The sequence below is a fragment of the Lycium barbarum genome, chromosome 7, assembly GCF_019175385.1.
Source record: "Lycium barbarum isolate Lr01 chromosome 7, ASM1917538v2, whole genome shotgun sequence".
NCBI lineage: Eukaryota > Viridiplantae > Streptophyta > Magnoliopsida > Solanales > Solanaceae > Lycium > Lycium barbarum.
Window position 1 is genome coordinate 104818697 of NC_083343.1, and position 27521 is coordinate 104846217.

At 37.5% G+C, this 27521-nt stretch overlaps 2 protein-coding genes across 2 annotated transcripts; one reads left to right on the forward strand and one right to left on the reverse strand.

The window, feature by feature from the left end:
* The first annotated feature begins 9285 nt into the window (after positions 1-9285).
* On the forward strand, positions 9286-13189 carry LOC132601687 (LRR receptor-like serine/threonine-protein kinase EFR). The gene is made up of 6 exons (XM_060314759.1): positions 9286-9349; positions 9971-10100; positions 11178-11632; positions 11822-12097; positions 12192-12817; positions 12893-13189. The coding sequence occupies exons 1-6, from the start codon at positions 9286-9288 to the stop codon at positions 13187-13189; spliced, it is 1848 nt and encodes a 615-aa protein (XP_060170742.1).
* A 9390-nt stretch (positions 13190-22579) lies between these two features.
* On the reverse strand, positions 22580-26869 carry LOC132602372 (uncharacterized). The gene is made up of 6 exons (XM_060315248.1): positions 26578-26869; positions 26254-26386; positions 25910-26013; positions 24804-24948; positions 24553-24693; positions 22580-23973 (listed from the first exon to the last, which is right to left on the reverse strand). Exons 1-6 carry the CDS (start codon positions 26616-26618, stop codon positions 22945-22947), a joined length of 1593 nt encoding a protein of 530 aa, XP_060171231.1. The 5' UTR covers positions 26619-26869; the 3' UTR covers positions 22580-22944.
* Positions 26870-27521: the final 652 nt, after the last annotated feature.

Genomic DNA, 27521 nt, shown 5'->3' on the forward strand with positions numbered 1-27521 from the left:
AATAACCGATAACTGAAATAAGGAAGTAAAGATATGAATACTCTCTATTTTGAATGAGGAACCACTTGTTTACCTAGTAAATAATCTGAGCCTCAAGCCCAATATATATGTGCACAAGCTGCGACCTCAGGCCTAAGAATATGTATACATAACTGCGGCCTTAGGCCCAATAACACAGGTGTTCATCATTAAACAATTTACACAAAAGAACTGAGAACCATGCTAAAAGATACAACACTGACATACTGGGCAATGATTCACTCAGACATGTAGTCATGAACTGATTATAAGAACAGAAGCTTAACTATTTAGAAACATGCTGAGTATTCTAGACTAAGACTCATGGGTATCAAACACGAGTCTATATCGATTACGTATTGAGCTCACAACATTCAAAATGAAAGTTATGAACGAATTACGAAACTAGAGAATAGAAGTTCTGCAACTATTCAAGGAACTATGCTTAACTATATTTCTGAGGCAATTAGTAACGTTGTAAAATAACATGGCGTAGGAAGAATTATTAACACTCCCAAACGTAGAGAATTAGCCTCACATATATTAATTCTGTCCTTTGAGTGTAACACAACGTTCGTCAATCCTTTCAACTTTAATCTATGTCAACACAAGTCAAAGGGATTCCATATTAGCAATAATATCCATGCTTTGGTCGCCTAAGCATTTTATCAAACACTTGGTGGGCATAAAGATCCACAACCTTCATCAATGGTGTTTTCTTCCCCCAATTCTCATTCTATTACTTCTAAGTGATTCTACAATCTCAATTTGATGAAAGTAACATCATTCTTCATCACCCATATGACTACAACAATCCTAACTTAATAATCCAAAACCCTAGCATAGTTCATATGATACTCTCTATCAAACCCATTTACAATTCTCTAAGAACTCATCAATTTACAACTATAAGTGATTAGAGAGTAGAAGTATTACCATTTTGAAGTTCAATCCTCTTGAATTCAGATTCTAGGGTTCTTTTGTCCAAGACGAAGATTCAATCGATAATCTATGGAATATATTTTTTTTTTAAGCAACCACTAAGTAATACTTGATGGAGGGATATTTATTAAATACTATATAATAAGAGTTCAACAAAAAAGGAAAATAAAACCCGGAACAAAAGCTATCCGGTCCAAATAAAAAGCAATAAATGAAACTATCCGACATACACCCCAAACCACACACCACTTCGGAAACTTCTATATTGGTCAACTCCACCGGAGCCATCGCAGATCCACCATAAAGCAACGAAAAATGATTTTCCGATATGATTTCCCTTTATTTTCGCACCACAAAGCTCTCACCGGTGCAACAAAAACCATATCCAAGGAGTTCAACTCATAGAAACCAAATCACTTATCTTCAGGTAAATATGCTCCCAATCTGTAATTTCCTTTGTGTAAGTTGACGATTGAGTGATATGTCTGATTGTTCTCTTTGTGGGCTTCGATCTAGAGAGATGTGAAATGACAAGTTCATGAAGCTCTTCGATCTGCTATGCTTTTTTACTTATTGAGCTGAATCCTTTGTATTTTTTTTTATTTTTTTTTTTGGTCTCCTCTAGCTCGTATATAGACTGATGAGTATTGACTTGTGGAGGATTAATCCTTGTAATTAACTAGTTTATTTTGTCCAGTAACCACCTTAAAACCTTTAAATTAACCAAAATATGGCTAATCTGTAGATTAAAAGTTGATAAAGGTTTTGCACAAGATAATCTAGTCAATTAAAATATTTGTACCTCAAAAAACAAAGCTATCTACACCAGTCTTCTTCTCCATTATTGACTGTACATTTGCTCTGCTTCTTATTTATTGACCCATCTTCAATGGGATGAGCCAAAGCTAATACCACCATTAGAAGTTGTGTCAATATTTGAGTCACAAAGTCATGTTTGTACATCAATATTTCCAGAGTTTTTTGCATTCTTGATTCTGAGATTGGGAACTTGATGTTTGTCCAGATTTAATATCCTCCTCCCTGCACTAGGTAATTGTGCAAATGAATTAAAACTTAATGTACCTGCAAAATCAAAAGCTAGGTTAGTTAAAAAATCTGTCAATGTGTTTCCTTCCCTGTATACATGTTTTATAATCACATTAAAACCATCCTTTAGTCTCCTGATTGTGTCCACCTCTGTGACTATACACCATGGGGTATCCCAAACTCCATCAACAACATTCTTCAGCATTAAAGAGTCAGTATCCAAAATCAATGGATGCAGTTCATGATTCACACAATAGATCAACCTCTCTAACATAGCTCTTACCTCAGCCACCACATTGGAATTATGTCCCAATTCCTTACACTCAGCATATATCAAATCTCCAATCCAATCTCTTACACAAAAACCATAGGAACTAGGACCAGGATTGCCTTTAGAAGCACCATCAGTATTACACTTATACCAATTCTCAAATGGCAATTTCCATTAGACAATCTTAGATATTAAAATGGGCTTGTATCTCTCTAAGAAAGTAACCATCAGGCCATAAAAAAGGTATGTTTCTAAGCCAAGGATACTTGCTCTTTGTTAAATAAAACAGGTTTCTATTTATCTCATGAATAGCTCTATTAAAACTCACCCGTCCTCCATGTCTGATAGTGTTTCTTCTCTTCCACAACTCCCAAATGATCATAGCAGGCATAGCATGTAGAATTGGTTTAAATTTCTCAGCACACTCAATTTTCCACCAGTTTCTGATAACTTGGTGAATCTGAATGAGATTCATTTGTATACCTACTGCCTGCTTAAAAACACTCCAAACATCTGATGCAAATTTACTAGTTAGGAGGAGATGTTGTATAGTCTCTTGTTGAGGAACTGTACAACAGTAACATCTTGATACAACAGGGATCCTTATCCTCATTAAAGTATCATCTGTAGGAATGACATTTTTCCATAATCTCCATATAAAGAAAGATATCTTGAAAGGCATCCCCTTAATCCACAAATGCTTAAAATCAGCCTTTGCATGATCCCTTTGTCTCAAAATGTCCCAGGCACTCTTTACTGAAAACTTACCTGTACTAGTAGGCATCAACCAAGGCCTATCCCAATTTCCTTCAAGTTCCCTTATGTGAATTCCTGATTTTATGTACTCCACTATGTCTGTTGGAAAAGTTTGTTCAAGTATCTGATCTTTCCAACATCCTCCCTCTATAAGGTCTGCAACATCTTGAACGTCTTCATTTATAGGATAATCTGTAGGAACTACATAGTTCAAAGCACCCAGTTTAGTCCAATTTTCAAACCAAACATTAGAAGTGCCCCCATTAACTTCCCACCAAATTTCATGCTCTATAGCATCCCTTACTTGTAACATCTTCTTCCACACTTGAGGTCTACCTTTCCATTTCACCAAGGTGGGAATCTCCTTTTTACAGTACTTATTCCACATCTAATTTGCCCATAAAGATGATGTAGTTCTGAATCTCCACCATAACTTGGAAAATAGAGCATTTGAAACATCAAAAAGTGATTTGAAACCCAAACCCCCCCTCCTGAGTTGGAAGACATATATCCCTCCAAGAAACCCAATGTCTACTCCTCCCTTCCTCTTTAGTATTCCAAAAGAATCTTGCAAAAAATCGATGAAGTTCCTTTATTACACATTTAGGAGGTGCAATCACTGAAAGCAGGTAACTTGGCATACTTTGGAGAACACTTTGAATCAGCATAGCTTTTCCACCAAATGAAAGCATTTTACCTTTCCAAGAATGTAATTTCCCTTTTACCTTCTTGAACAATTCTGAGTAATAAACTTTCTTCTTCCTGGAGTGATAGATAGGACAACCCAAATATGTGAAAGGGAAACTCCCTTTATTAAATCCAGTGAAACTCCCTACTAATTGCATCAAATCATTGCCAACCTTAGAATACATGTAGTAAGAACTCTTGGATTTGTTAATCAGTTGCCCAGAAGTCTGTTCATACTCCCTCAGGATATGCATAATTCTCCTTAGAAAGTATGAGTCAGCAGAAGCAAATATAATTGTATCATCAGCATAAGCTAAGTGGTTTAGCGGGTTTGTCCACTTAGGCATCCCATACCCAATGAATTGATCATCTTCAAATAAAGCATTCAAAGCCCTTGATAATACTTCTGCAGATAATAAAAATAAAGCAGGAGATAAAGGGTCTCCTTGTTTCACTCCTCTGGTGGAATGAAAGAATCCAGTAGCTTGTCCATTAAGTAACACAGAATACCAATTATTCCCAATTAAACTCCTGATCAGGTTAATAAGATGTTCTGCAAAACCCATCTTTCTTAACACATGCATTAGATACTTCCAAGAAACTCTGTCATAAGCCTTAGCCATATCCAATTTGATAATGACATTTGCTGGCTTGCCTCTTATTCTAATATCTGAAATAATCTCCTGAGTAAGTAATACATTCTCAAAAATATTCCTCCCTTTCACAAACCCTGATTGGTTTGAAGAAATCAATGTAGGAAGAATGCTTTCCAACCTATCATGTAGAACTCTTGATATGACCTTATTAATGAAATTAGATAAACTTATAGGTCTCATGTCTAAGAAAGATTGCACTTGCTGCTTCTTTGGAATAAGTACCAGATTGGTATGGGTGATAGATTTAGGCAGCTTTTTTTCCATCAAAGAATGCAAGCACTACAGCATGTACATCATTTCCAACTATCTCCCAACATTCTTGATAGAATAAACCAGTAAAACCATCAGGTCCACTTGCACTGACTCCTCCCAAAGCCATAACTGCTCTTTTGACTTCCTCCTTTGATGCGTAAGAACATAAAAGCACATTTTGTTCATGATTTACCATGGATGGGACATGCTGAAGGATCCCAAAATCCACAGTATCTCTCTCTTGAGTAAACTGGTTGCTGAAAAGCTTCACTGCCTCTTCTGATATCTACTCATGTGTTTCCAGCCAAGCACCATTAGAATCTTTAATCCTGTTTATTTGTAATTTTTTCCTTTTCCCATTGACATGGTTGTGGAAAAAATTTGTGTTTCTGTCCCCTCGATGAACCAAGAGAATCCAGATTTCTGCCTCTAGTACTGTTCCTCTATACTTAAATACTTTTTCAACTCTGTCTGGGCCTTCTGCAAAATAATTCTATTTATTATACTAGGATCCTCCTCAAATAATTTCTCCTTCACCTTGACCAATTCTTCTCTGATAGATAGCTGCTTAAAAATGTCCCCATATGTCTCCCTGCTCCACTTAGATAAAGCCTTCTTAAGATTCTTCAATCCCTGCTTAAAAGCCAGAAAAGGAGTTCCCATAAACTCTGTTTGCCAGTTTTGCTTTACCACATCCTTGAAATTGTCATGATGGATCCAAAATTCAAAAACCTAAAAGGATTTTTAATACTGACAACTTCATCCCCACATGATACAAGCAAAGGAGAATGATCAGATCCAGTTCTTGTCAAGTGTTCCACCTCAAGCTATGGAAGAAATTCCTGAAAGATAGAATTAAACAAAGTTCTGTCCAATCTCTTAAAGATACAATCTTCTGTTGCCCTACCATTCCACCAAGTGTATGGGCTTCCTTTAAAACCGATGTCAAATAAGTCACAAGAATTCATACACTAGGCAAAATCTTCACACTCTGCTAGAGTGACAGGTAAGCCTCCCAATTTCTCTTCATCGAAAAGAATAACATTAAAATCACCTCCAATCATCCATGGAAAAGACATAGTACTTGCCAAATGATATATATCATCCCATAATTCTAGCCTCTCCCCTTCATCACATTTGGCATAAACAAAAGTTACAATGATGTCTTTGCCTATGTCTGGGTGATGAATCTTCAAAGTGACTTGTTGATCTGCATCCATTAAGATTTCCCACCGTACTGAAGCATTCACAAAAACCCAAATCTTCCCATTCTTATTAGCAATAGAATATTCCATACCTAACCTTCTTTTATATTTCTGTAAGTGTCTGCAATTCTGAAACGGTTCCATCAAAGCAATTAAGCAACACTTGTATTGATTTTGTAACTTTATGAGTCTCTGAAAATCCTGTTGTGTATTAACAGACCTAATATTCCAAATTAAAGCTTTAATCATCATTTATACTTCGAAGAAGTTGTCCTTTTTGAAACCCTCTTGGTCTATTGAACCTCCTGATTTTTATGCTTTTTTCCACTTTTAGCAAGCATCTTTGGTGATAAACCAGCTTCCCTAGCAACTTTCTGAATGTTGTTGGTTCTGTCTTCCATCTCCTTATCCTCTTCTAATTGCGGATGCTTCCCTTCTTGTAACTCTAATTGAGACACTTTATGAGCAACAATATCTTGTAGGTTAGAATTAGGATGTGTTACTTTTATTGGAACTGCTAACTGACTTTGTGTTACTTCCTTGTTTGCAGGTGGATGGTTTTCCTTTTCAGCTGAATCAATCAACACTTGGGATCCAGAAGGGGATGAAGATAGCACCTCTTTATTTAGATCAAAGAGTCTGTTTCTTTTACTTTCATCATTTATCTGTGTAACCTCACATTTTTCCTTGACCGACTCTGCTGCATGACTGCTAATCTTCTCCTGTATGTTATTTTGTAGATTATGATCAGTACTTTCTATAACATCTGCTGTTGTAGTGCTGATATAATCCACCATTTCCTCATCCAGTGGCTTCCTTTCAGGTAAAATCTCCCTCTCCATGCTATCCTCCCGATCAGGATTTACCTCCGTACCTTTAGTTTCTGTAGAATGTTCTTCTGTACCAACCTCTGCATTTGAAGATGATGCACAAGATGATATCTCCTAATTGATGTTCACTCTATCTTGCTTATCTTCAATTTCTGTTTCCTTCTCTATTGATATATATTCTTTTGTACTTAGTGTTCCTGTTGTTTCATGGCATGTGATCCCCTCTGTTTCAGTACCTTCAGGTTCCTCCACCCTAGCACCCCCTTTGGTTTGCTCCTCTCCATTTTCTTGAATAGTCTCTGGGATGGTAACACACTGTTTTGAAGCTATTTGTTCCCGTTCTTTCCCTTGCTCTGTCCCCTTTTTGGCTCCAGCATCTTTTGTGCAACCCCCTCCTCTGTTGTTAGTGTTATCAGTTCTTTCTTCCTTATCTTTTGTAACAGTCTCCTCCTTGTTGTTGCAGTTCTCAGATTCCTCCACCGCGTTATTATTCCCATCATTCTCCTCCATTTTCTCCTCATCATCCTCTGTTGCTAAAGCATCAAATTTGTTTTGAGTTTGAATGTCCTCACTAGCCTGATCACTCGAATCTGCCCTTTTCCCTTTCTTCCTTTCCTCAAGATTGATTATGTTATCCTTTATAACATTCCAAGTTTGCCATTTTCCAACAACTTTTCCACTTGATGAAAATTTTGTCGGAAAATTTTTCTTACTTCCTTGTTGTTGATCCTTTTTGTTACCAGCCAAATTATCACTGACAGTATCATTTGCATTATTTCTCTCTGATGGGCCTTCTTCTTTTTTCTCATTCTCAATATTCTTCCCTTCCTCCTGTTCAAACCTAAGCTCAGGATTCAAAATTCTGCATTCCTTCTCATTATGACCTTGTAGTCTACATTCAAAACAATATTTAGGTAAATGATCATACCTAATATTCACATTTACAGTTCTCTCTATTCCAATCACTTCATTTACAATATCCATTAGGACAGACTCAGGCAAATCATCATTTAGATCCACAAGAACCTTCACCCTAGCACAACTAGGGTGAGTTTTGTTAATTGTAGCCTGATCCAAATGTAAAGGTTTCCCTACAGTCGAAGCAATGGAAAAAAGAGATTCCTCTATAAAGTATGTGGGCAATAGATTAGGGAATGAAATCCATGCCATCACCTTAGTGGTCTTTTCATCGATTTTAAAAGTAGGATCATAAATTAAAGGCCTCATTTGGTAGTAGTAGCCATCCTTTGAATTGATAAAATACGATCCTTTAGATGTGAGATTTATAAAATCCTCCATCAAAGAGAGTCTTATTAAAACATGTCGAAATCGAAACACTCCAATCTCACATTTTCCTTTGATACCACACTGTGCAGGAATCGCTGTCCTTAATTCATCAATCACCGGCCATCCATATGAGAATTTTCCTATGACAGCATATTGCATGTTTTCCATCACATTCATCCGAGCAACTTCATCCTCCGTCCATTGAACTCGTGGTATCCCATTAACATATGTAATGGGCTTCAGCTCAATAGGATCTACTTTGACATTTTCTTGCATAATTTCCTTAAGTAACGCTGGTTTTTGTATGTCAGGTTAGTGAGAGTTAATTGTAGTAATAGCCAATTGGTTTGGGTTCAAAGAAGGGAATTCTGAATTGGAAGCGGTATTTAGCAGCAGACCAGACCCCGAAGGAGGCTGGCCGCCGGCCATGGTGGCCATGTCGACGGCTACTTTCTGCTAGGTTTAGGTTTTTTTATGCATGGGTTTAGATCCCTTTAAGAATTTACCTATGGAATAGATTGGGATTCTAGCATTAATCTTTGTTAGATTGATGTAATAATAAATGGGATTTGAGTAGGAACTCACCTTGGATGCTTTTAGGAAGCCCTATGGTGTTTTCTCTCCAAAAAGACGGTTTACAATGAAGTGGGAAAAGTTTTTCGGAGTTGGTTACATATAAAATTCAAAAAAAATGACGTTTTAGGCATAATTTGTCCTGGTGCATCACCCAGGGTGGCGCACTACACCTATATTATAGGGCTTGATGAATTTTACATATTTCTGTCATTTTGGCTTAGCGCGTCGCCCAAGGCGGCGCCCTAGGCCATTTCTGACCGCATTCGTTAAAATGGGCATAACTCCTAGCACAAAGCTCCGTTTGGGATCCACAACATACCATTGGAAATCTATTTCAAAAGGCTACAACTTTCATGTTTTAATGTTTCTCCAATTCTCAAAGTATTTTCACGAAATTGGGATGGAAGGCAGATATATCGAAAACTTAACCGATTCTATCAAATCTTAAGCGCCTTACTATTAGCCATCTTGGGATGATCATATCTATCTAATATAATATTTGATAGGCCTGTTCCTTACAACTTTCATTAAGGACACTTTCCCAAATTCGCAACTAATCAAGGGGTTATGGTTTCCCGAAGTAGGCCTGTCAATCATTTTCAGAAAATGTTCAAACCTTCACATTTTTCACTAAAACTCTAATGATATGCTTCTAACCTAAGTTCTAAGCTATGGGGTGTAACAATGATATCTTGCTTGCATCCAATAATAAATGAATACCACATGAAGTGAAACAATTTCTCTCTAAGAATTTTGACATGAAAGACATCGGTGATGCGTCTTATGTCATTGGCATTAAGATTCATAGAGATAGACATCAAGGTATATTAGGTCTATCTCAAGAAACCCATATCAATAGAAAATTTAAAGAGGTTTCAAATGAAAGATTGTTCACCAAGTGTAGCTCCCATTGTGAAGGGTGACAGGTTCAATTTGAATTAGTACCTAAAGAACTATCTTGAGAGGGAACAAATGAAAAATATTCCATACGCTTCTGTTGTTGGAAGCTTGATGTATGCTTAGGTTTGTGCAAGACCTGACATTGCATTTTTTGTTGGAATGTTAGACGAATATCAGAGTAACCCAGTTCATGACCACTCAAAAGCTGCAAATAAAGTCTTAAGATACCTTAAGGTACAAAAGACAAGATGCTAATATACAAACGATCAGATGACTTGAAAGTCCTTGAATACTCTGAGGTAGACTTTGTTAGTTATGTTGGTTCATGCCAATCAACTTCAAGATACCGTTTTATGTTAGCCAGTGGAGTTATATCTTGGAAGAGTGCCAAACTAACTTTAATTTCAACTTCCACTATGGAGGCTGAGTTGGTTTCTTGTTTTGAGGCAACCTCACATAGTGCATAGTTGAAGAGTTTCATTTCTGGAGTTAGAATTGTCGACTGTATCTCTAAGCCATTAAGGTTATATTGTGACAATTCAGTTATTGTCTTTATGGCTAAGAATAACAAATGTGATAGTCGAAGAAAGCATATCGACATCAAGTATCTAGCCATAAGAGAACATGTTAAAGCTAAGAAAGTGGTCATTCAACACGTTAGCACTAAACTGAGGTTAGCTGATCCTTTAACTAAAGGCATGCCACCGCAGAAATTTAAGGATCATGTAGTCACAATGGGACTTAGTTCCACTATGTAAATTTTCGGTTACAACTACGAATATTGCTAAAACTCTATTTTATATGATAATTCTTGTATTTGTTACTGTGTACACATTCAGCTTGTTCTAAGAAATATCACTGAAGTATGGACCTAAAATAAACATTGGGTTTATTCATTAAGTAATATGGGCTCAGGCTTAGAGGCATAATACATTGTGATACATGGAAGATACTACTCACTCTTAGAGGAACTAGCGCCATGATTCATGTAATATGATTCTCTTTAAGTTATGATAATGAGCACTTTGTATACGGACTAAGTGGGAGAATGTTAAACAAAGTTCAATACTTGAACTTCTTCAAATGGTCCATATGTTTTGGACCAAATAACTTCCCTTTTTCCACTTTCTGGAACTGCTCCATAAACCATTAGGCCACTAAGTAACTGGCTAACTACTTTCCAAAAACTGTTCTTGATGGTTGAATAATTTATATATAGAGACGTCCGTTTGGGTCCTAAGCGCAGAAAATCACATTCTAAAATACTACATCATCTAGTGAGATATTCTGAGTTCTTAGAAGACTCACCGGAGGAGTTAGAAGAAAGCCAACAGTGACGCCGACACCATTTCATAACAATGGTTAGAGGTACGTCGATCTATTATTCTGCTGCGATTTCACTCTATATGTGTTTAGACATTCTTAAATTGTATAGAATGTCTTACGTAATCTTTGATCTAAATCACAATTATCTAATAGAACAAGTCCCTCCAGAACTAGGATCATTGTCAAAGCTTCAAAATTTATATCTCAATAACAACAACCTCACCGGGAACTTCCCAGCTTCTTTTGGAAATCTTTCATCCCTCCAAGAACTTAGTATGAATTATAACTATCTTGAAGAATAAATTCCATCTACAATAGCCTTTTTTCAAAATCTGACAGTGTTCAGAGTGGCGGTGAATCATTTCGCTAGTGTGTTCCCACCTCCACTTTACAATCTTTCAGCACTTTAACTTCTCTCAATCAGTCAAAACAATTTTCATGGAGACCTGAAGGGGCTTATTTTTCCTAACATTCAGAGGCTCTACTTGGGTGGTAATGGTTTCACCGGAAAGATACCTGTTTTGTTGTCCAATGCACCAAATCTTGTCCAGCTAGATTTGACAGCTAACAAGTTCACTGGATCCATACCCTTAAGTTTTGGAAAACTCATGGCTCTCCTTTTCCTTAATGTCAATTCTAATCAGCTCATAAGTGATGATCTAAATTTTCTTACTCCATTAACAAATTGTAGCAGGCTACAGTTTCTTGATATTGCCTACAACCAGTTCACTGGCGAGCTCCCCTGCTCGATTGGTAACTTATCATCCCAGTTGAGTTGGCTAAACTTTTACAATAATTATATACATGGGAGTATTCATGCAGAATTTCCAAATCTTGTTGGTTTAAACACATTAGGGATGGGCCTAAACTACTTAACAGGTAATATTAAAACTTTACTTGGAAAACATCCAACTTTGAAAGAGCTTTACTTAGCCTCAAACCAATTAACTAGTGAAATCCCCTCTTCCCTAGGAAACCTTACATGGTTATTGTATCTATCCTTGCATAATAACAGTCTTGAAGGAACCATGCCTTCTAGTTTTGGTAATATTAAGTTTATGTAAGAAGTTGACCTTTCTCACAACAGCATAAACGGGACCATTCAGAAACATTTCATCGGTCTTTTCATATTTTCTAGAACACTTAACTTGTCACATAATTGCTTGATTGGTGCATTGCCTAGTGATGTTGGAAACATGCAACTTCTGGATGCACTTGATGTTTCATACAATAGATTGTCCGATGAGATACCTAATGAGATAGGCCAATGTTTTTCTTTAAACAAGCTTTATCTTCAGTTTAACCTCTTCCAAAGAACCATTCCAAATATGGGACAATTGACGGGTATTCAGTATTTAGATCTTTCGAGTAACAGGTTAAGTGGTCTGATACCTCAGGATTTGGTAAAGTTTCACTCTTACTTAATATGAACTTAAAGGCAACGTTCCCTTAGATGGTGTGTTCAAGAATACTAGTTTAGTTGAAATAGAAGGAAACAACCTTTGTGGGGGAATCTCACAGCTAGATTTACATCCATGCGTTGTAACAAACAAAGGGAAACCAAGAAAGAAAGATGTTTCACTTAAGGTCACGCTGGCAATGGTCATTACATTTTCTTTCTTGCTTCTGGCATTATCCACATTCACCTTCATTTACAAGAAGAAGAACTCAAGAACTGAACTTCCTCCGACACCATCATCCGAGGATATCCACTTCCACCCCAAAATAATATACAAGGAGCTTCATAATGCAACCAGGGGATTCTCATCACAGAATCTGATTGGGATCGATAACTTTGGCAGAGTATACGAAGGAGCTCTTCCCCCAAGTGAAATAGCTATTGCAGTTAAGGTTCTTGATCTCCAACAGAAAGGAGCTTCCAAAAGCTTACTAGCTAAATGCCAAGCATTAAGTAACATTCACCACAGAAACCTCATAAAGGTTCTAAGTATATGCTCAAGTTCTGATTTACAGGGAAACGATTTCAAGGCTCTTATATACCAATTCCTGCCAAATGGGAGCTTGGATAAGTGGCTGCATCCTCAAGAAAGACAACGTGTATATGTAAGTTTGGATATTCTTCACAGAATAACTATTGCAACAGATGTAGTTGTTGCATTGCATTATCTTCACTAACAGTGCCCAACACCGGTAGTTCATTGTGATCTAAATCATAGCAATGTGCTTCTTGACAATGATCTGAAAGCTCATGTTAGTGATTTTGGCATCGTGAGGGTGCTTGTAAAGTTCAACAGAGAAACTAATGTGAATCAGTTAAGCTCCTTGGTTATTAAAGGAACCATTGGATATACAGCTCCAGGTTATATACTTAAGTACAATTATAAATATCTGTTAGAAGCTATGCATCCACCAAAACAATGCATGGAAGGACCTGGTTATCTACCAGTTCCCTTATGCAGTGGAACAAGAAAATAACACAGGATATTCATGTGTAAAACTCTTTACTCAAAGGATTAAAAACCACGACCTAGCACGTAGGATTTCAACTAACTGAGCAACTTTCAAATTACAAGCTCTTGGTATCTAGGAATTAACCTCTTAATTCCTCACCCTTAAAATAATCGTATTGTAAGCTACAACTCTTTACTACCTGTAGCCAAGAACTCAACAAAGTTTTACTACCTCTAGCCAAACCAACTAATACACCTTGACTACCTTTAGACAAGTGTACCACTCAAAAGCTTAAGTAGGTAAATAACCTACAAACAACTTTGAGAATTCAGAATACCTACACAATAGATTCCTTTAGAGAAGAGTAGGTTTGCAATTTATAGAGCAAAAGACAAAGACTCAACAAACTTAAGGACCTAAAACATCTTCACTTGTACGGAGTCGGTCCTGCAGTTTGTTGTAGCTTTGCACTTGGAGGCACTTGAAGAACCCTGTGTCGGTTGCTCTTAAGAATGGTGAAATTTTGGTTTTTCAAGACTTACATAAGACCTTGTAACATGTTTCTTATCTACTAGGGAAACATGAGAAGTGAGATAGAGACAACTCATCTTTATGTTTGACCTTTAGTCTGCTGTAGCACTATTGTCCTTGCACACAGTGAACAGTTGTAGCTTTACAGCTGTGATTGTTGACTGCAAGTTGTACAGAGAGAATAGATAGAAGACCATGCTTCGCTCTGGTTCTTCACGATTTGACAGTCATCAAAATATAGAATGTATCATATCTTATATATTCCCCCCTTTTTGATGATGACAAATTTAGAAGCGTTGTTCCCCCTAAGGACCAGATCCCACTTGTTCCCCCTATAGAGCAAACCATTTTTAGAACATAATAACATGTTACAAACACAGCAGTACCAGGGATGGAAGACCGGATGGTGTCAAAGACATATGTCAGCTTCCAGTTTTCAGACATTTCCCCCTTTCACAAGCACATTAGACATATGTATTTCAGACCATTTCCTCTTTCACAAGAACATGAGACATACGTATACCACCTTTCCCTTACTATGCTCAATCTCAATCATCATTTCCCCTACTGTGCTCAATCTCAATCATTTATTACTCATTTAATACTACTTTTCTCCCTTTTGGCATCATCGAAAAGGATAATTAGTACAAAAAAAAGTTTAGCATTACTAACTCAGAGCCACAGGGGAAACACAATGAGATGTAAGAGAATTAGGCAAGCAAATAATCAAGCACAAACCAGAATAAATTCCCAAACAATTAATGTATTAGCAAAACATAGTAGGCGGGTCAGAAAATGCATGACAATAAAGATTGTCATAGGTGCCAATCACCCAAAAACATAGGATCAGCGAACATGATTTAAAACTAGAGAACACAGAAGGAGGAATTTTAACATAGGAAGACTAGGGATTTTGGGAGTGTTGAGTCAGAGCATTCAGAAATTTGTCCAAGCTTTCACTGTTGACATATTGGTCCTGGAGCATCTGGTCCTTGAGCTCATCCACCTTCCGTGTCAATCTCCCATTTTCTACTTTGAGCCTCTCAATCTCAATTCTTGTAGCCTCTAAAGTACTTTGAGAACCATCTTCTTTCTCTTTCTCAGATAGTCGAGCCTGAAGAACAGCATTTTCAGCTTTGACCTTTTGTATTTCGGCAGTGGTTATCTCTTGTGCCTTAAGCAGAGTTAAGACTGTGGAGGTACTTCCAACACCACCTTTTCTAGGTGTACATTCACATTCTTCTAGGGTAGCTATGGAGAATATATGTTTCTTCGATCCCTTAGTAGCTTTGTCAGTCTTGACCTTGAAATATGCAAATGCCTTGGTCAGAAAGAACCTGTAAGGAAGCCCATGTTTTCCTTCTGGTGCATTCATCACCTTGATCATATTCTCAATCATGATTGCAGGAAGTTTGATAGATTGGAAGTAAGTCAATACCTCTATAATCACAAGGTCTGTGATGGAGGCAACAGTGCGACCCTTGGAAGCAGGACTTTGTTGACCAACTAAAACATGAGTTGGTACTCCAGTTTTAGCCCTTTTTTTAGGAGTCTTTCCCTTGCACCTGTATTTTCTACCACATCCTTGGCAATCATAACTTTGAAGTTGCTTGAAGCAACTCCATCAATAGTCCTTATTCTTTCAATAGGAACATCCAGAATTTCACCCAAAACCTCTTCAGTTAGGCTAAACTCAGTCTATTTGACTGATGCAATAAGGGTACCGTGATCATAAGTGTAGCAGAGATTGGAAAAAACACTCAACTACTTATACCTTGTAAGCACTTAAGACTGGTGGAGCAAACCGATGACTCCATTTCTGAAATTCAAAGATATCAAGCAGTCCCCTTATCCCAAATATGTCAGCAATTTCAGGGTCAAACACCCTACCCAGCAACACCTTTACTTTCTTCAGATTTTTCCTTCTTTCCTTTTAACTCTGAGCAATAGTTTTGCCCACCCTCTGCTTCCTTTAGGAACTTGATTCCTCATTGCCTCTATGCTTCTGTTTCTTAGAAGATTGAGTTCCTTTGGTAGATTTGTCACCCCCAACTAGTTTGACCCTTTGCTCACTCCTCTTCTTCTTTTCCTTCTTTCCTTTCTACAGATCCTCCTCTCAAGTTGAGCATCTTCCACTTCGCCCTCTTCTTTATTAGTTTGATCATTAATTGTTGCAGTTTCCACATCTACCAGTTCAGCTTCATCAATCAATCAACTTCTCACTGGAGAGTCTCTAGTCTTTTTAGTACCTCTTGCTTTATTGGCCTGAAGAGCCGAATCCAGAGCTACCTTTGCAACCTTCTTTCTCAGTCTAGTTCTTAGTGCAGTTCGAACAAAGGTAATTCTCACAGTCGATGCAGATTCTTCGGATTCTTTAGCCCCAGATCTTTTTCTTAGCTTAAAATTAGAGGTATTTTATCTTCATCAAATTCATCAGCACGGTCATTATGAACATGATCCTTCTCCGGTGAAATCTCAGCTAGAGCTACAGCATCATAAGGCATAGTTTCAGGATTTAAAAATAAGTCTAAGTTCTTTCTACACGAACCTGGTGTCTTGTCCCACACAGGTGATGTTCTGAGTTCAGATTCAGGTGCTCTTTATACTGAAGGAGTAGGTTCCTCCTTCATTTCCTCTAAAGGCCTTACACTCCCTAAATACTTATAGTGCTCATGGTTTGTGCAATCTCTTCCATAAGAACTGCATTACTGTCTAAGCCACCACACCGTCCTTGACCAATCCCAGAGATAGACCCATCCACTTTTATGGGAGACTCCTCTACTCCTTTACTGAGATCAGAGGAAGGAGAGTTACCTTCATGCATGTCTTGAAAGACTAGGATTTCTTTATCTAGGTTCGACTCCTCTGTTTTCCCAATAGATTAACTCATAACTTCTACTCTATTGTCTTGTCCTTCCATTTCATCAGTAGTTAGAAAGTATCTAGACACAAATATACTGTATGACCACTACTGACAAAGTCAGGTTTTTTGCTTTGATCAGGAATGGCTGATGAAGGTACAGTTTTTCTTGGAGTTCGGCTGGAGACAGAGGATTTTGAGAAAGTGGTGACAGGATTTTGATCGATAGGAGCTTGGGGTTTTGGGAAGGACATACGCTGATCTGATTCAGGAGGAGTTTAGGTTTTGGACTGTGAGAAAGTGAGGGCAGTTTCAGTTGAAGCTTGAATGGTGGATTCTTCGTTAGACATTATGTTTTTTTTTTAATTCTAAGAAAGATGAAGAGAGTTTAGAGAGAGCATGTTTGTATGCCGAAGAGCAGAAATGAGAGAGCAATTTGAGGTTTTTTTTTATTTAAATTGAGGAAGGGAAAGAGAAATCACTGGTGTTTTAATGGGTAAAGTGACAAATGGATTAGGTTCTGAGTTTTTTTGTTTTTATCGGGTCGATTCATAGAAGGTGTAACGTTTGGAGGAATATTTCAAAAATTAAAAGGGAGCAACTTTGGTGACTTGGAACTTAAATGACAATTTCCATTTCATACAGGTGCTGAAGAGACTACTAACCTGAGTTGCAGAGACCAGGTCTCTTGACTGTTTTTTTTTTTTTTGGAAAAAAAAAACATTCGGGCAAACACTCTGAAATATGCAGTATCACTTATGCTTGCATTGTTCTGAAACATCCATGTGTGTATACTTGTAACAGTACATATGCGAGTTAGATGTCACCGAAAAACACTTTTTACCATAATGTACCTCTCCCCTTATCATAGCCATTGTAGAAGGGAAAGAGCTTCTTCTAATCATGTTGTCTATTTAGTGTCAGCAACCTGGTCTTTCATGTTGCTTAGAATGTTTTGCTTTGTTGAATAAGCTCATGCACTCAGCAACCATACTAAGAAACATCACACTTTCTTGAGAGGTAGGATGGACCAGGTTTCTTCATATTTGCTCCAACACGGCATCCTTGATTACATATATTCACTCTGTGCCTTCTGCACCTTTGCTGCATCTTCTTCAGTAGTAGCCATTTTCAATATCATGGGAGAGTGTCTTGCTCATATCTTCTATTTTTAGAAACACACCCTCTCCTTAGAAGCTCTTGAGTGAGAAGAAGAAGAAAAAAAAAATCTTGACATCCCTTTTCTCACCCAAGCCTTCTGACTGGATTAGTAACTCCGTTTGGGAACCAGTACCAAATTGGGTCCCTTAGAGTGATGAATAGTATGAATTGAACTTCCTCTTTTCAATTCAGGTAAGTCTTCTCCTTTCTGGTACAGACTGGATTCTTTCTCTCTTAGCTTCTGTTTAGTAGTATCTTCATTGTGGGGATAGTTGGAGCTGCTGGTCTTTTGAGATCCACACTTTTGTCTGCCCTTTGTGCTCATCGGCGTGGTTGAGAAGCAGGTCACTTGTATAGATTCCTCTATCTTGATATTCACTTCGTTCACGATTTTTTGAGGTTCCTTATTCTTTTTTAGCTCAGCTTTGGGAGCCATTTTGGATTGTACACGCTTAATCTCATGCTCGATCTGAACTCTACTATCCTTCTCCTTAGTTACTTCCTCAACTTGTTCCCTCAGATCTGCAATACAAACCACCATGTCATCTCTTTCTTGTTTGACACTGTTAACTTTCTCAGTTAACATCTCCTTTTTTTTAATGAGTCCATAATGCTCATTATCAACTTCTTCGATAAGGAGACTAATCTTTTATGAGAACAACCCTCCAGCTTTACTTTATCATCAAGAGGATTCACTTAATCCTCCTTGCTTTCATCATCAATCCTAGATTGTTCCATGAGAACAACATCTGAATTATCCATTGAGGATTCGTTTGTGACAACAGCCTTAGGAGAATTTCTTGAGTTAACTTCATCCTCAGATTCTCTCATGAAGTCTCTCCAAGCAATTAAAGCCTGCCTCATTTGATTTTCAGCTACTTCTTTTCTTCTAAGCCCTTTTTCAGGCACCTGTTTCCTTGTAGTTGTTTTGTTGGAGTGGTCCTTGAGGTAATCCTGCTTGAGATTTTTGCCATGGCTCCTTTTCTTCAGAAATCTAGCACTTCTTCAGCCCAATCTTTGAAATATGTGAGTGAGATGTGTCATTTCTAATTCATCATCATAACTTGAATATCTTCTACTCTCATCATCCAGACCATTCCTTTTTTCTTCCCTTGCCTCCTCTTCTCTCAACTCTGACTTTCTCGTGAGCTCATGTATCTTGAGATCACTAATGAGTTCATCAATGGTTAGATTTTGGAGGTCCTTGGTTTCAGTAATGACATTTACCTTGTTTAACCAAGAGTCTAGGAGAGCATTTAGCAGTTTGTGAACCAGAAACTTTGTCTCCATGATTACGCCCTGAAAGTGAAGTTCGTTTATGATTTAGGTGAATCTAGAATGCATATTGTGGACAGAATCACCGTCCTTCATTCTGAAAAACTCGTATGTTTTGGTGAGTGCCTGACGAGCATCCCAGAAGCTCCTTACAGCTCTGCATGAAGAGTTGCCCCTGTACTCATTAGTCTCAATGCATTTACTCTTGAAGTTTGACGACCATGAGCTGGATTTTCCTTCTTTGTTTGGTGAAGCAGCCATGAAAACTATCATTTCTAGGTGTTAACCTTTTAGAAAGAACATGCTCTGATACCAATTGTTAGAAGTTATACGTCCAGCAAAACAATGTATGAAATTTTTAGAAGCTATACGTCCACCAAAACATTGTATGAAGGGACATGGTTATCTACCAGTTACCTTATGCAGTGCAACAAGAAAATAACACAGGATATTCATGTGGAAAACTCCTTGCTCAAGGGATTAAAAACCACGACTTAGCACATAGGATTTCAACTCTACTAACTGAGCAACTTTCAAATTACAACCTCTTGCAATCTAGGAATTAACCTCTTAATCCCTCACCTTTACAATAACCCTATTGTAAGTTGCACACTCTTGACTACCTCTAGCCAAGAACTCAACAAAGTTTGACTACCTCTAGCCAAACCAACTAATACACCTTGACTGCCCTTAGACAAGTGTACCACTCAAAATTTTAAATAGGTAAACAGCCTACAAACAACTTTTGAGAATTCAGAATACCTACACAACAGCTTCTTTTAAAGAAGAGTAGGTTTACAATTTATAGAGCAAAAGACAAAGACTCAACAAACTTAAGGACCTAAAACATCTTCACTTGAAAGAGCAGGTTGCAGTTTGTTGTAGCTTTGCACTTGGAGGCACTTGAAGAACCCTATGTAGGCTGCTTTTCAGAATGGTGAAATTTTGGTTTTTTCAAGGCTCACATAAGACCTTTAACATGTTGCTTATATACTAGGGAAACGTGAGAAGTGTGATGAGACAACTCATCCTTATGTTTGACCTTTAGTCCGCTGCAGCACTGTTGTCCTTGCACACAGTGAACAGTTGCAGCTCTACAGCTGTTACTGTTGACTGCAAGTTGTACGGAGAGAACAGATAGAAGACCAGGTCCTGCTCTGATTCTTCACGGTTTGACAGTCATCAAAACATAGAACGTATCATATCTTATCAAGATCACTATAGATAGAATACTAATTTTAACGATAGGACTGATGCATTTTTTTAGGTTTTTTGTGCAGAATATGGTATAGGAGGTGCTGCATCAACCTGGGGAGATGTCTACAACTATGGTATTCTTTTATTTGATTTGTTCACTGGAAAACGTCCCGTCGATAAAACATTTCACGATGGTTTCCATCTCCTAACGTTCATTACCAGATCGCGTGATAGAAATTGTTGATGGATCAGCTCTGGAAGAAGCGGCATATCAGGGAAACTTCAAGACTGAATAGATTGAATGCTTGGTTTCTGTTCTTCAAATTGGAGTGACGTGTTCAAGAGAAAATCCCAAGACAGAATAAATATGAGACAGTCTCTTGATAGACTCCATTCAATCAGAGACAAGTTTCTTAGACCCCAAAATTCATCCTGAAGAGCAAATACATACTGCTACTATAGATTATTATTAAATTCATGATTCAACTTTTCAAATTTCGAAAATCATCAAACCTGTTTTTCAATAACTGTAAATTAGTAGGTAACAAATTTGATCAAGTTTATTGTCATCTCTGTGTGACCTATAGGGTTTGGGTTCAAATTGTGGAATCAGTCACTAATCCTTGCTCCAGGGTAGGCTACCTACATTATACCTCTTAGATGTGGCTCTGAGAATATGACTATTTGTTGCATGCGGTCTCAGCAGCTCGGTGCCACTGGCTGTGGTGTTTTGTCCGTAGTTGGATCAGCAAATCGATTGGCGATTTGCCTTGCTTGGCTTACTTACTTGACTAAAAGAATTTCCCCATTGGACAGCTACTACTAATAAATTGATTGCCTCTATTGAACCTAACATCAGGATAGGTTTCCTACATTATACTCTTTAGATGTGGCTCTGGTAGGTTGTCTACATTACTTCTCCTTAGGGTTCGTCCCTTCCCGGACCTTTCTTGAAAGCAAGATGTTTCATGGACCAGACTGTCTTTTTCTGTGTGAACTTTCAAGTACGGAGAAAATCAGATGTTCATCAGCTGTTTTACTTGTTTATAAATGTCAACTTTCCACCACATATTCATATTCCCCCCATTATAAGGACAGAAGACAGTCATGGGTCATAATGAATTAATAAAGGGGAATCAAAATGAAGCATGAATAAGTTTTGAAGTAGGTATATGAACTTATAGAAGTGTGATTTATTCAGTCCACACGCCATATCTTATTCCTTTTTGCTATTTTCTATCAACTAGGTCGTACCAAAATAAATAAGTTAACGACAAAGTAGATTAAGTTGACTTACATGCCCAGAATTCATATGCAATAATATCTTTCAGATTTCCTCAGAGGTTGGTTTCTTAAACATATCACAGAAATTAATTCAAGATATGACATCTTATGAGTAGTTATAGCACTTCATAGTTTTGATGATTTGACAAACAAGACAAAGACCAGGTCTTCCATCAGGTCCCATGGGAGCACTGCACGGTACTTAACAGCTGTTGCACTGTTCCGACAGGCAGAATTGCAACAGCACAGCTGTATGTATGCTAAAAGCTAAAAGTCCTTGAAAAGTCACCATCCATGGTCACATGTTTCTCCCATGCTCTCTACTTGGCCTCATATATATACACAACATGTTGGGATTATTTGACCTAACACTTGCAAATCTAAAAATCACATTTCTCTCAAATGTAGCCGCCACCTTTCTCAAGGTGCCCACAAGAATAAGGTCTTAACAATCAGAGGGACCAGTTCCTGCCACTAAAGACATCTGAAGTCCTTAGGATAGTTGAGTCGTGTTTCATGTTCTTAATTTGTATTCCTCCACTGCTTATCAAGAAGCATCATAGTAGGACAGGTTTCAATCTTTGTAACTTTATTTTCTTGGCTAGAGTTAGCTAAGTATCAGTTAAGTCGTTGGCTAGAGTTAGTCAAGACTTCGAGATTTCTAATAGAGTTATTGTAAAGGTGCTTACAATGGATGTATTGTAAGGGTTAGGGATTAAGAATTTAATTCCTAGGTTGCAATAGGTTGTAATCTTAAGGTGCTCGTTTTAGTGAAGTTGGAAATCCTACTCCGGTAGGTTGTAGTGTTTAATCCCTTGAGCAAGGAGTTTTCCATGTAAATATCTTGCCTTATTTACTTCCTGTCATTATCTGTGAAAACAGTTTAGGGACCAGGTCCCTTAGACTGTTTTAAGTAAACTCTCAGGTTGTGAACTAGCAAAGTGTGAACCCATAAGTTCTATCATCTTACCTTTAATAGATTGATGGCCATTCATCACAAGTTAACTATTTTAAATTCGTCCAGGTTCTAAATTAGTGTATTAACTATTTTCTTAAAATTAAACTTTCCACGTCATTAATTCTCACCGAAAATACAAAATCCGACTAAAATGACCATTAAAGTGAACAAGGTAAAGTAAGATACTTTTGAAAGACAAGAAAAAGATAGCTGATTCTGATGGCCGTTCATCAAGTTAAATGACCATTCAAGCGATCAAGTATTTACTATACCTGTGGACTTCTCTTTTCTTCCTTTCCTTCTATGTGATACTCCTAAAAGTTCTTGCTCTTGATATAGTATTCTCCACAGTGCAATGCTAGCCATGAATTATATGCCCAATGCACATGTACACTTTTGTATACTTCCTGATAACCATCCTAACTCATTAACAAAGAATTTGATGAGAAAGCAACTAGTAAGATGAAGAATGGTACAACGGTTCCATCTAACTACGTACAAAGTTATTCTTTTTTATTTTCCTCTGAGAGAAGCCAGTCGAGTGACAAAGTCATCGTAATCTGGCAGCTTCGGATGGATATGCCCATTTGGACTCAACATATCATGTTCAAAGGAATTTGCTTCTTTGGGTGCTACTGGACTTGCTTGTTTCAATTCAACAGGTATGGATGCTGGAAGTCTCTGCCTTGAGACTTCATCCGTCTCAACTTGAGCTAGTTTAGATAGCTTAACGACTGATTTTGGTTTCTTAAGTTGATCATTTTGGACCTGTTTCCTCGTATAGTGCATTAAAAGACTGTCCATCATCTTTTCCTCTTCATCCCGTCGATCAAGATGATCACCGTTTGCGATTTTTATGCCATGTTTTCCATCTCTTGCTACTTCTTTCACTCCACTAGTAAACCCCTTCTCTCTCTCCTTGCCTTTCAGTCTACCCGAGTCCTCCTCACAACCACGCGTTGGCTGCAGACGTGTCCTAACTGATTTCGGTTTTAGCTTTTTGATTGTATCATTTACACAGGTATCTTCATCTTTCGCCCTCTCAGTCATCTCTGTATATCCCCGAGCCTCCCCAGTGGAACCAATAGGAGATGCATCTGAACTGTTTTTTGAAATGCATGCTCTTGACTTGTTGTAATTAGGCTGAAATGACCGATAATAGAATGGCTTTTTGTCATCAGATTCTTCTTCAGAAACACTTCTAATGATCTCTGCGGGTTCATTTTGTTGTCCTTTTCTGCCAATACTATCCGCTTCAATACCTTTTATTGGAGGCGTGTCATCTAAATATCTATTGGATGCACGCCTTACATTATCTCTTTTCTGTTTGTCACTCTCCCTTCCCCCAGGCAAACTTTGTACATGACCATGGACTTCGTTTCTTCCATGAGATGAATGATGCTCCCTTGTCGCTTTTGAAGTCGTATGTTCCCTTGCATTCTCATGATTAAGTTTAGCTTTTTGATGTTCTTTCCTCTGAGCTGATGCATCCATTTTCTTGCGCAATTTGTGCTTTTCATCATTATGACTATTTGGAAAGCCCTGTGAAAGATAGGTACAAAGTGCAAAAGAAGACTGATTAGACTGGGAAACTTTCTTCAACATAGTCTAACTACAATTTAAGGACAATGTGATTATATACAGAAGCAGAAACTTTGCCATGAACTATGTAAGATTCGATGATCTAATCAAATAATAGTAATGTGGTTCGATAGAAAGTAACGGTATCTACTATGACACCACAGTGGAAGTGTATTGAATCAAGAACAGACAGTAAGAAACAACTAAAAACTCGTTTAGGTCACCTGCACACAAAGTTGAAGCCAGAATGCCAAAATCAATCAATCATCCAATACCTCACCAACATAAGAATGCACTTGACTGATAATTGCACTTCAGTTTTTAATTGGAAGGATCATCATTTCCTTCTGTTCATTAATAGTAAAAGAAACCATAATATTTAACCTGGAGACTCAAAGATGTGATGGCCAAAAAATGACAAAGGAACTCCATCCAATTCTTCACATTACTATAAGTATTATGATATCAATGCAAGTTGACTTAGATCCCAACAAATGACAAGATACATGAATTTCTCTGGTGATTGTATAGAAGGCTTACTTGTACAGATATCAGTGGGTTATGTAGCTTATGCTCCAAAGCCTTTGAATTCCATCTTACACCAGATTCTACTGCTATTGCCTGCAGCAACTGAAGCTTCATCTCTTTTGTAGGTGGTTGTGACTTTAGCTTTGTAATAAACTGTCAAGAACGAGAATGAATTTGTTTTAAAGAGAGAAGCAAAAAGAGTTCCGTGTAAAATTAAGTTATGTATGCGTACTATATGTTGCTGAAGACAATGAGTAAATTACTTCTTTATTCAAAAAAAAATCGAGGGAATTTCCGTATCTCTCAGTAAATATAGCTCTCAGTTCACGTAATTCTGGCACATCGGAAAATCTTGCTGCTGCAGACATCAAAGTCGATACAGCTTCTCTGCAATCCTCTGGGCACTCCCTAACAACAAAAATTACCAGGAACTAAGGGATTGGTATGGAGAAGTTCAGCATGGAAAGTAAAAGCAAAAATATTTTCAATAGGCCATCTCACCTCACAGTTATTAGAGAGTGTATAACATACATGTAAGGGGTGGCCCGGTGCACTAAGCTTCCGCTATGCGCGGGGTCAGGAGAAGGACTGGACCGCAAGGGTCTATTATACGCAGCCTTACCCAGCATTTCTGCAAGAGGCTGTTTTCACGGCTTGAACCCATGACCTCCTTCTATAACATACCAGTTACACCGAGGCTCCCCTTCTATAACATACATGAAAGATGGAGTTAAAAAATACTGCTACATTTTAGTTGCATAAAATCTATTGCTCCCTCTCTTCCTTACAGAACAAATTTAGCTTTCTGAAAGATGCTTCAAGAGAAATAGTATTTTCCTTCCCTTGAGCATTAAGTTTGTATATCACCTAAAATCAACCTAATTTTTATTAGTCTTCACCTGCCTCGGTAAATAGGGGTCGGAGAAGAAAGAAGGGTCATCTCAACAAGCCAAGAGAAATTGGAAGGTCCTTCTAAAATATTTTGGCCTCTCTTTAGTCTTTATCTATGCAACCAAATAGGCTCCAAATGAAACTTAAGTGACAAGATGACAATTGCATGAGAAAGTAAAGGCAAATGCAACTGAAAAAATGGTAATTTCCTTGTCTCCTTTGTTTATTATTTTGGGGAGGTAGTGGAGTTTGAGGGTGTTCTCTATGCAAAGCTTTCAAAGTTTAGACATTGACATATGAAATATCAACTTCATTTGACAACTGGGATGTTGAGAAGAGGAAGCAGCATAGCAACATAAATTGCACTATATGCAAATGAATTATTAACAATTCAGGTCTCAGATACTTCTGGCATCGCTTAAAGGGGGGGGGGGGGGGGGGGGGGGGGGGGGGGGGGGGGGGGGGGAATCCAATGTACCTCTGTTTACTCATGGTTGTGAGATGACTCAAAATATGCAGACAATATTGCTCCAATAAGTCGTAACAGCTTGAGATATTCAGCTCAACTAGAAGGCCTTCAGCCTGTTCATTACATGAACAAGAAATCTTAGATCATAATCAATTGATCGAGCTCTCCAAACATCGGAGAAGAAGGAGAAAATACACAGACTTCATCTAAAAGTCATACAGAATCTAGAAAAGGAACTAGTATGAAACAAATGAATGACAATATTGAGGAATAAGAAATGCTAATGTCTGCATTATCATCAAACAAAAAGATTCTTAAGAATATCAAACCAAGCTTTGAGAAAAGAAAATTACCCTGCCGTAAGCGTTGACATCCACTCCAGATTTAAGAAGGTCAGCCATATCATTCTTCAAGTATTTCAGCATAGCATCTCTCTTTTTTCTGATCATCATGATTCGAGTCTTTGTCAGCTTCACTGTAGACTTGCTGTACCACACAAAACACACAAAAAAGAAATGAACACTACATTTATGATGACAAGAATCACCGATAATTATTACTATGCTTTAGTCGCAAGCAAATTGAGACATCACCATCCCAGAAAATGAAACAAATGTACTCCTATTCAGTTAATACTAAGAAAACAAGATAGAAAATTAAAGAATTGACATTCTCACCATTTGGTGTAGAACTTGCTTTTTAGCAATGCATCAAACATCTTGATATTCCTGTGTAAGGGAGAGGCTTAGAATATGCTATTCAAAGAATAGACATGCAGGAAAACTGGCAAAGAGCAAAAAAAAATGAAAGAAAAGAAGTATGTAGCCTTGATTTGGAATGGCTATGAAAGAATCTTTCAGTCGGAGAAGAGAATAGAAGCTCATAAGAAATTAATCCAATTGCTTCAGTGAAAGAGCAATATTCTCATTCAATGCATAAAATACACACTACATACTACTAGTAATATATGTTCGAATTTTGAAAGGTGCACTCTACATTCTGCCGGCTAACATAACTCAGTGCTTTTACCCTATTACCCTCAATGTTCCCACGAGTGGTGAACGAATTTGGCGCTACTGAAAGGGTAGTATAGGAAGAATAATTTACTAATGATTCAGAGAAACGAATTATGAATAGAACTTAACTTTTGTACATGACAGTATATATAACTTACAACAACCAGGAACTTATAAGAGGGTTAAATTAATAACTTAGAAAATAAAATCAATAATCTATCATAACCAGGTCAAAAAGACAGATAGTGCAATAATTCCTTACCATAAATTTACATTAAAATTGTTGTATTGTTGTTATTGTTGCTACTGTAATTATTGTTATTATAGTTTATATATTTGATTTGATCAAACAATGGGAATGAGTTGGACGGTCACTATCCCTTTGTCATTTGTTACTCCCATTATGTTTCTCTAAAAGTCGTAGTTGCAAAGAAAAATAGTAAACTGGTGGTCAACATCAATTATAATTCTTTCCCTAAGATTCCGGTGATCAGCGGGCACATTCGAACATGGAATATAATCTGCTTAGGGGATTTAAAAAAAATTATTACGGTGTGGGGACTCTCTCCATTCTTTAATAATTCAAAATAGTGTCATTTCCTTCT

What these genes read in the sequence shown, in the direction of transcription:
- LOC132601687 (XM_060314759.1), top strand. Translation starts at nt 9,286, where the DNA reads ATGAAAGACATCGGTGATGCGTCTTATGTCATTGGCATTAAGATTCAT. An exon ending in GGGCCTAAACTACTTAACAG is followed by an intron (nt 11,633 to 11,821) that starts GTAATATTAAAA and finishes TTATGTAAGAAG; the next exon opens with TTGACCTTTCTCACAACAGC. An exon ending in AAATATGGGACAATTGACGG is followed by an intron (nt 12,098 to 12,191) that starts GTATTCAGTATT and finishes ATGAACTTAAAG; the next exon opens with GCAACGTTCCCTTAGATGGT.
- LOC132602372 (XM_060315248.1), bottom strand. Translation starts at nt 26,618, where the DNA reads ATGTTTGATGCATTGCTAAAAAGCAAGTTCTACACCAAATG. An exon ending in ATGTCAACGCTTACGGCAGG is followed by an intron (nt 26,014 to 26,253) that starts GTAATTTTCTTT and finishes TGTAATGAACAG; the next exon opens with GCTGAAGGCCTTCTAGTTGA. An exon ending in ACAACCATGAGTAAACAGAG is followed by an intron (nt 24,949 to 25,909) that starts GTACATTGGATT and finishes TTTTGTTGTTAG; the next exon opens with GGAGTGCCCAGAGGATTGCA.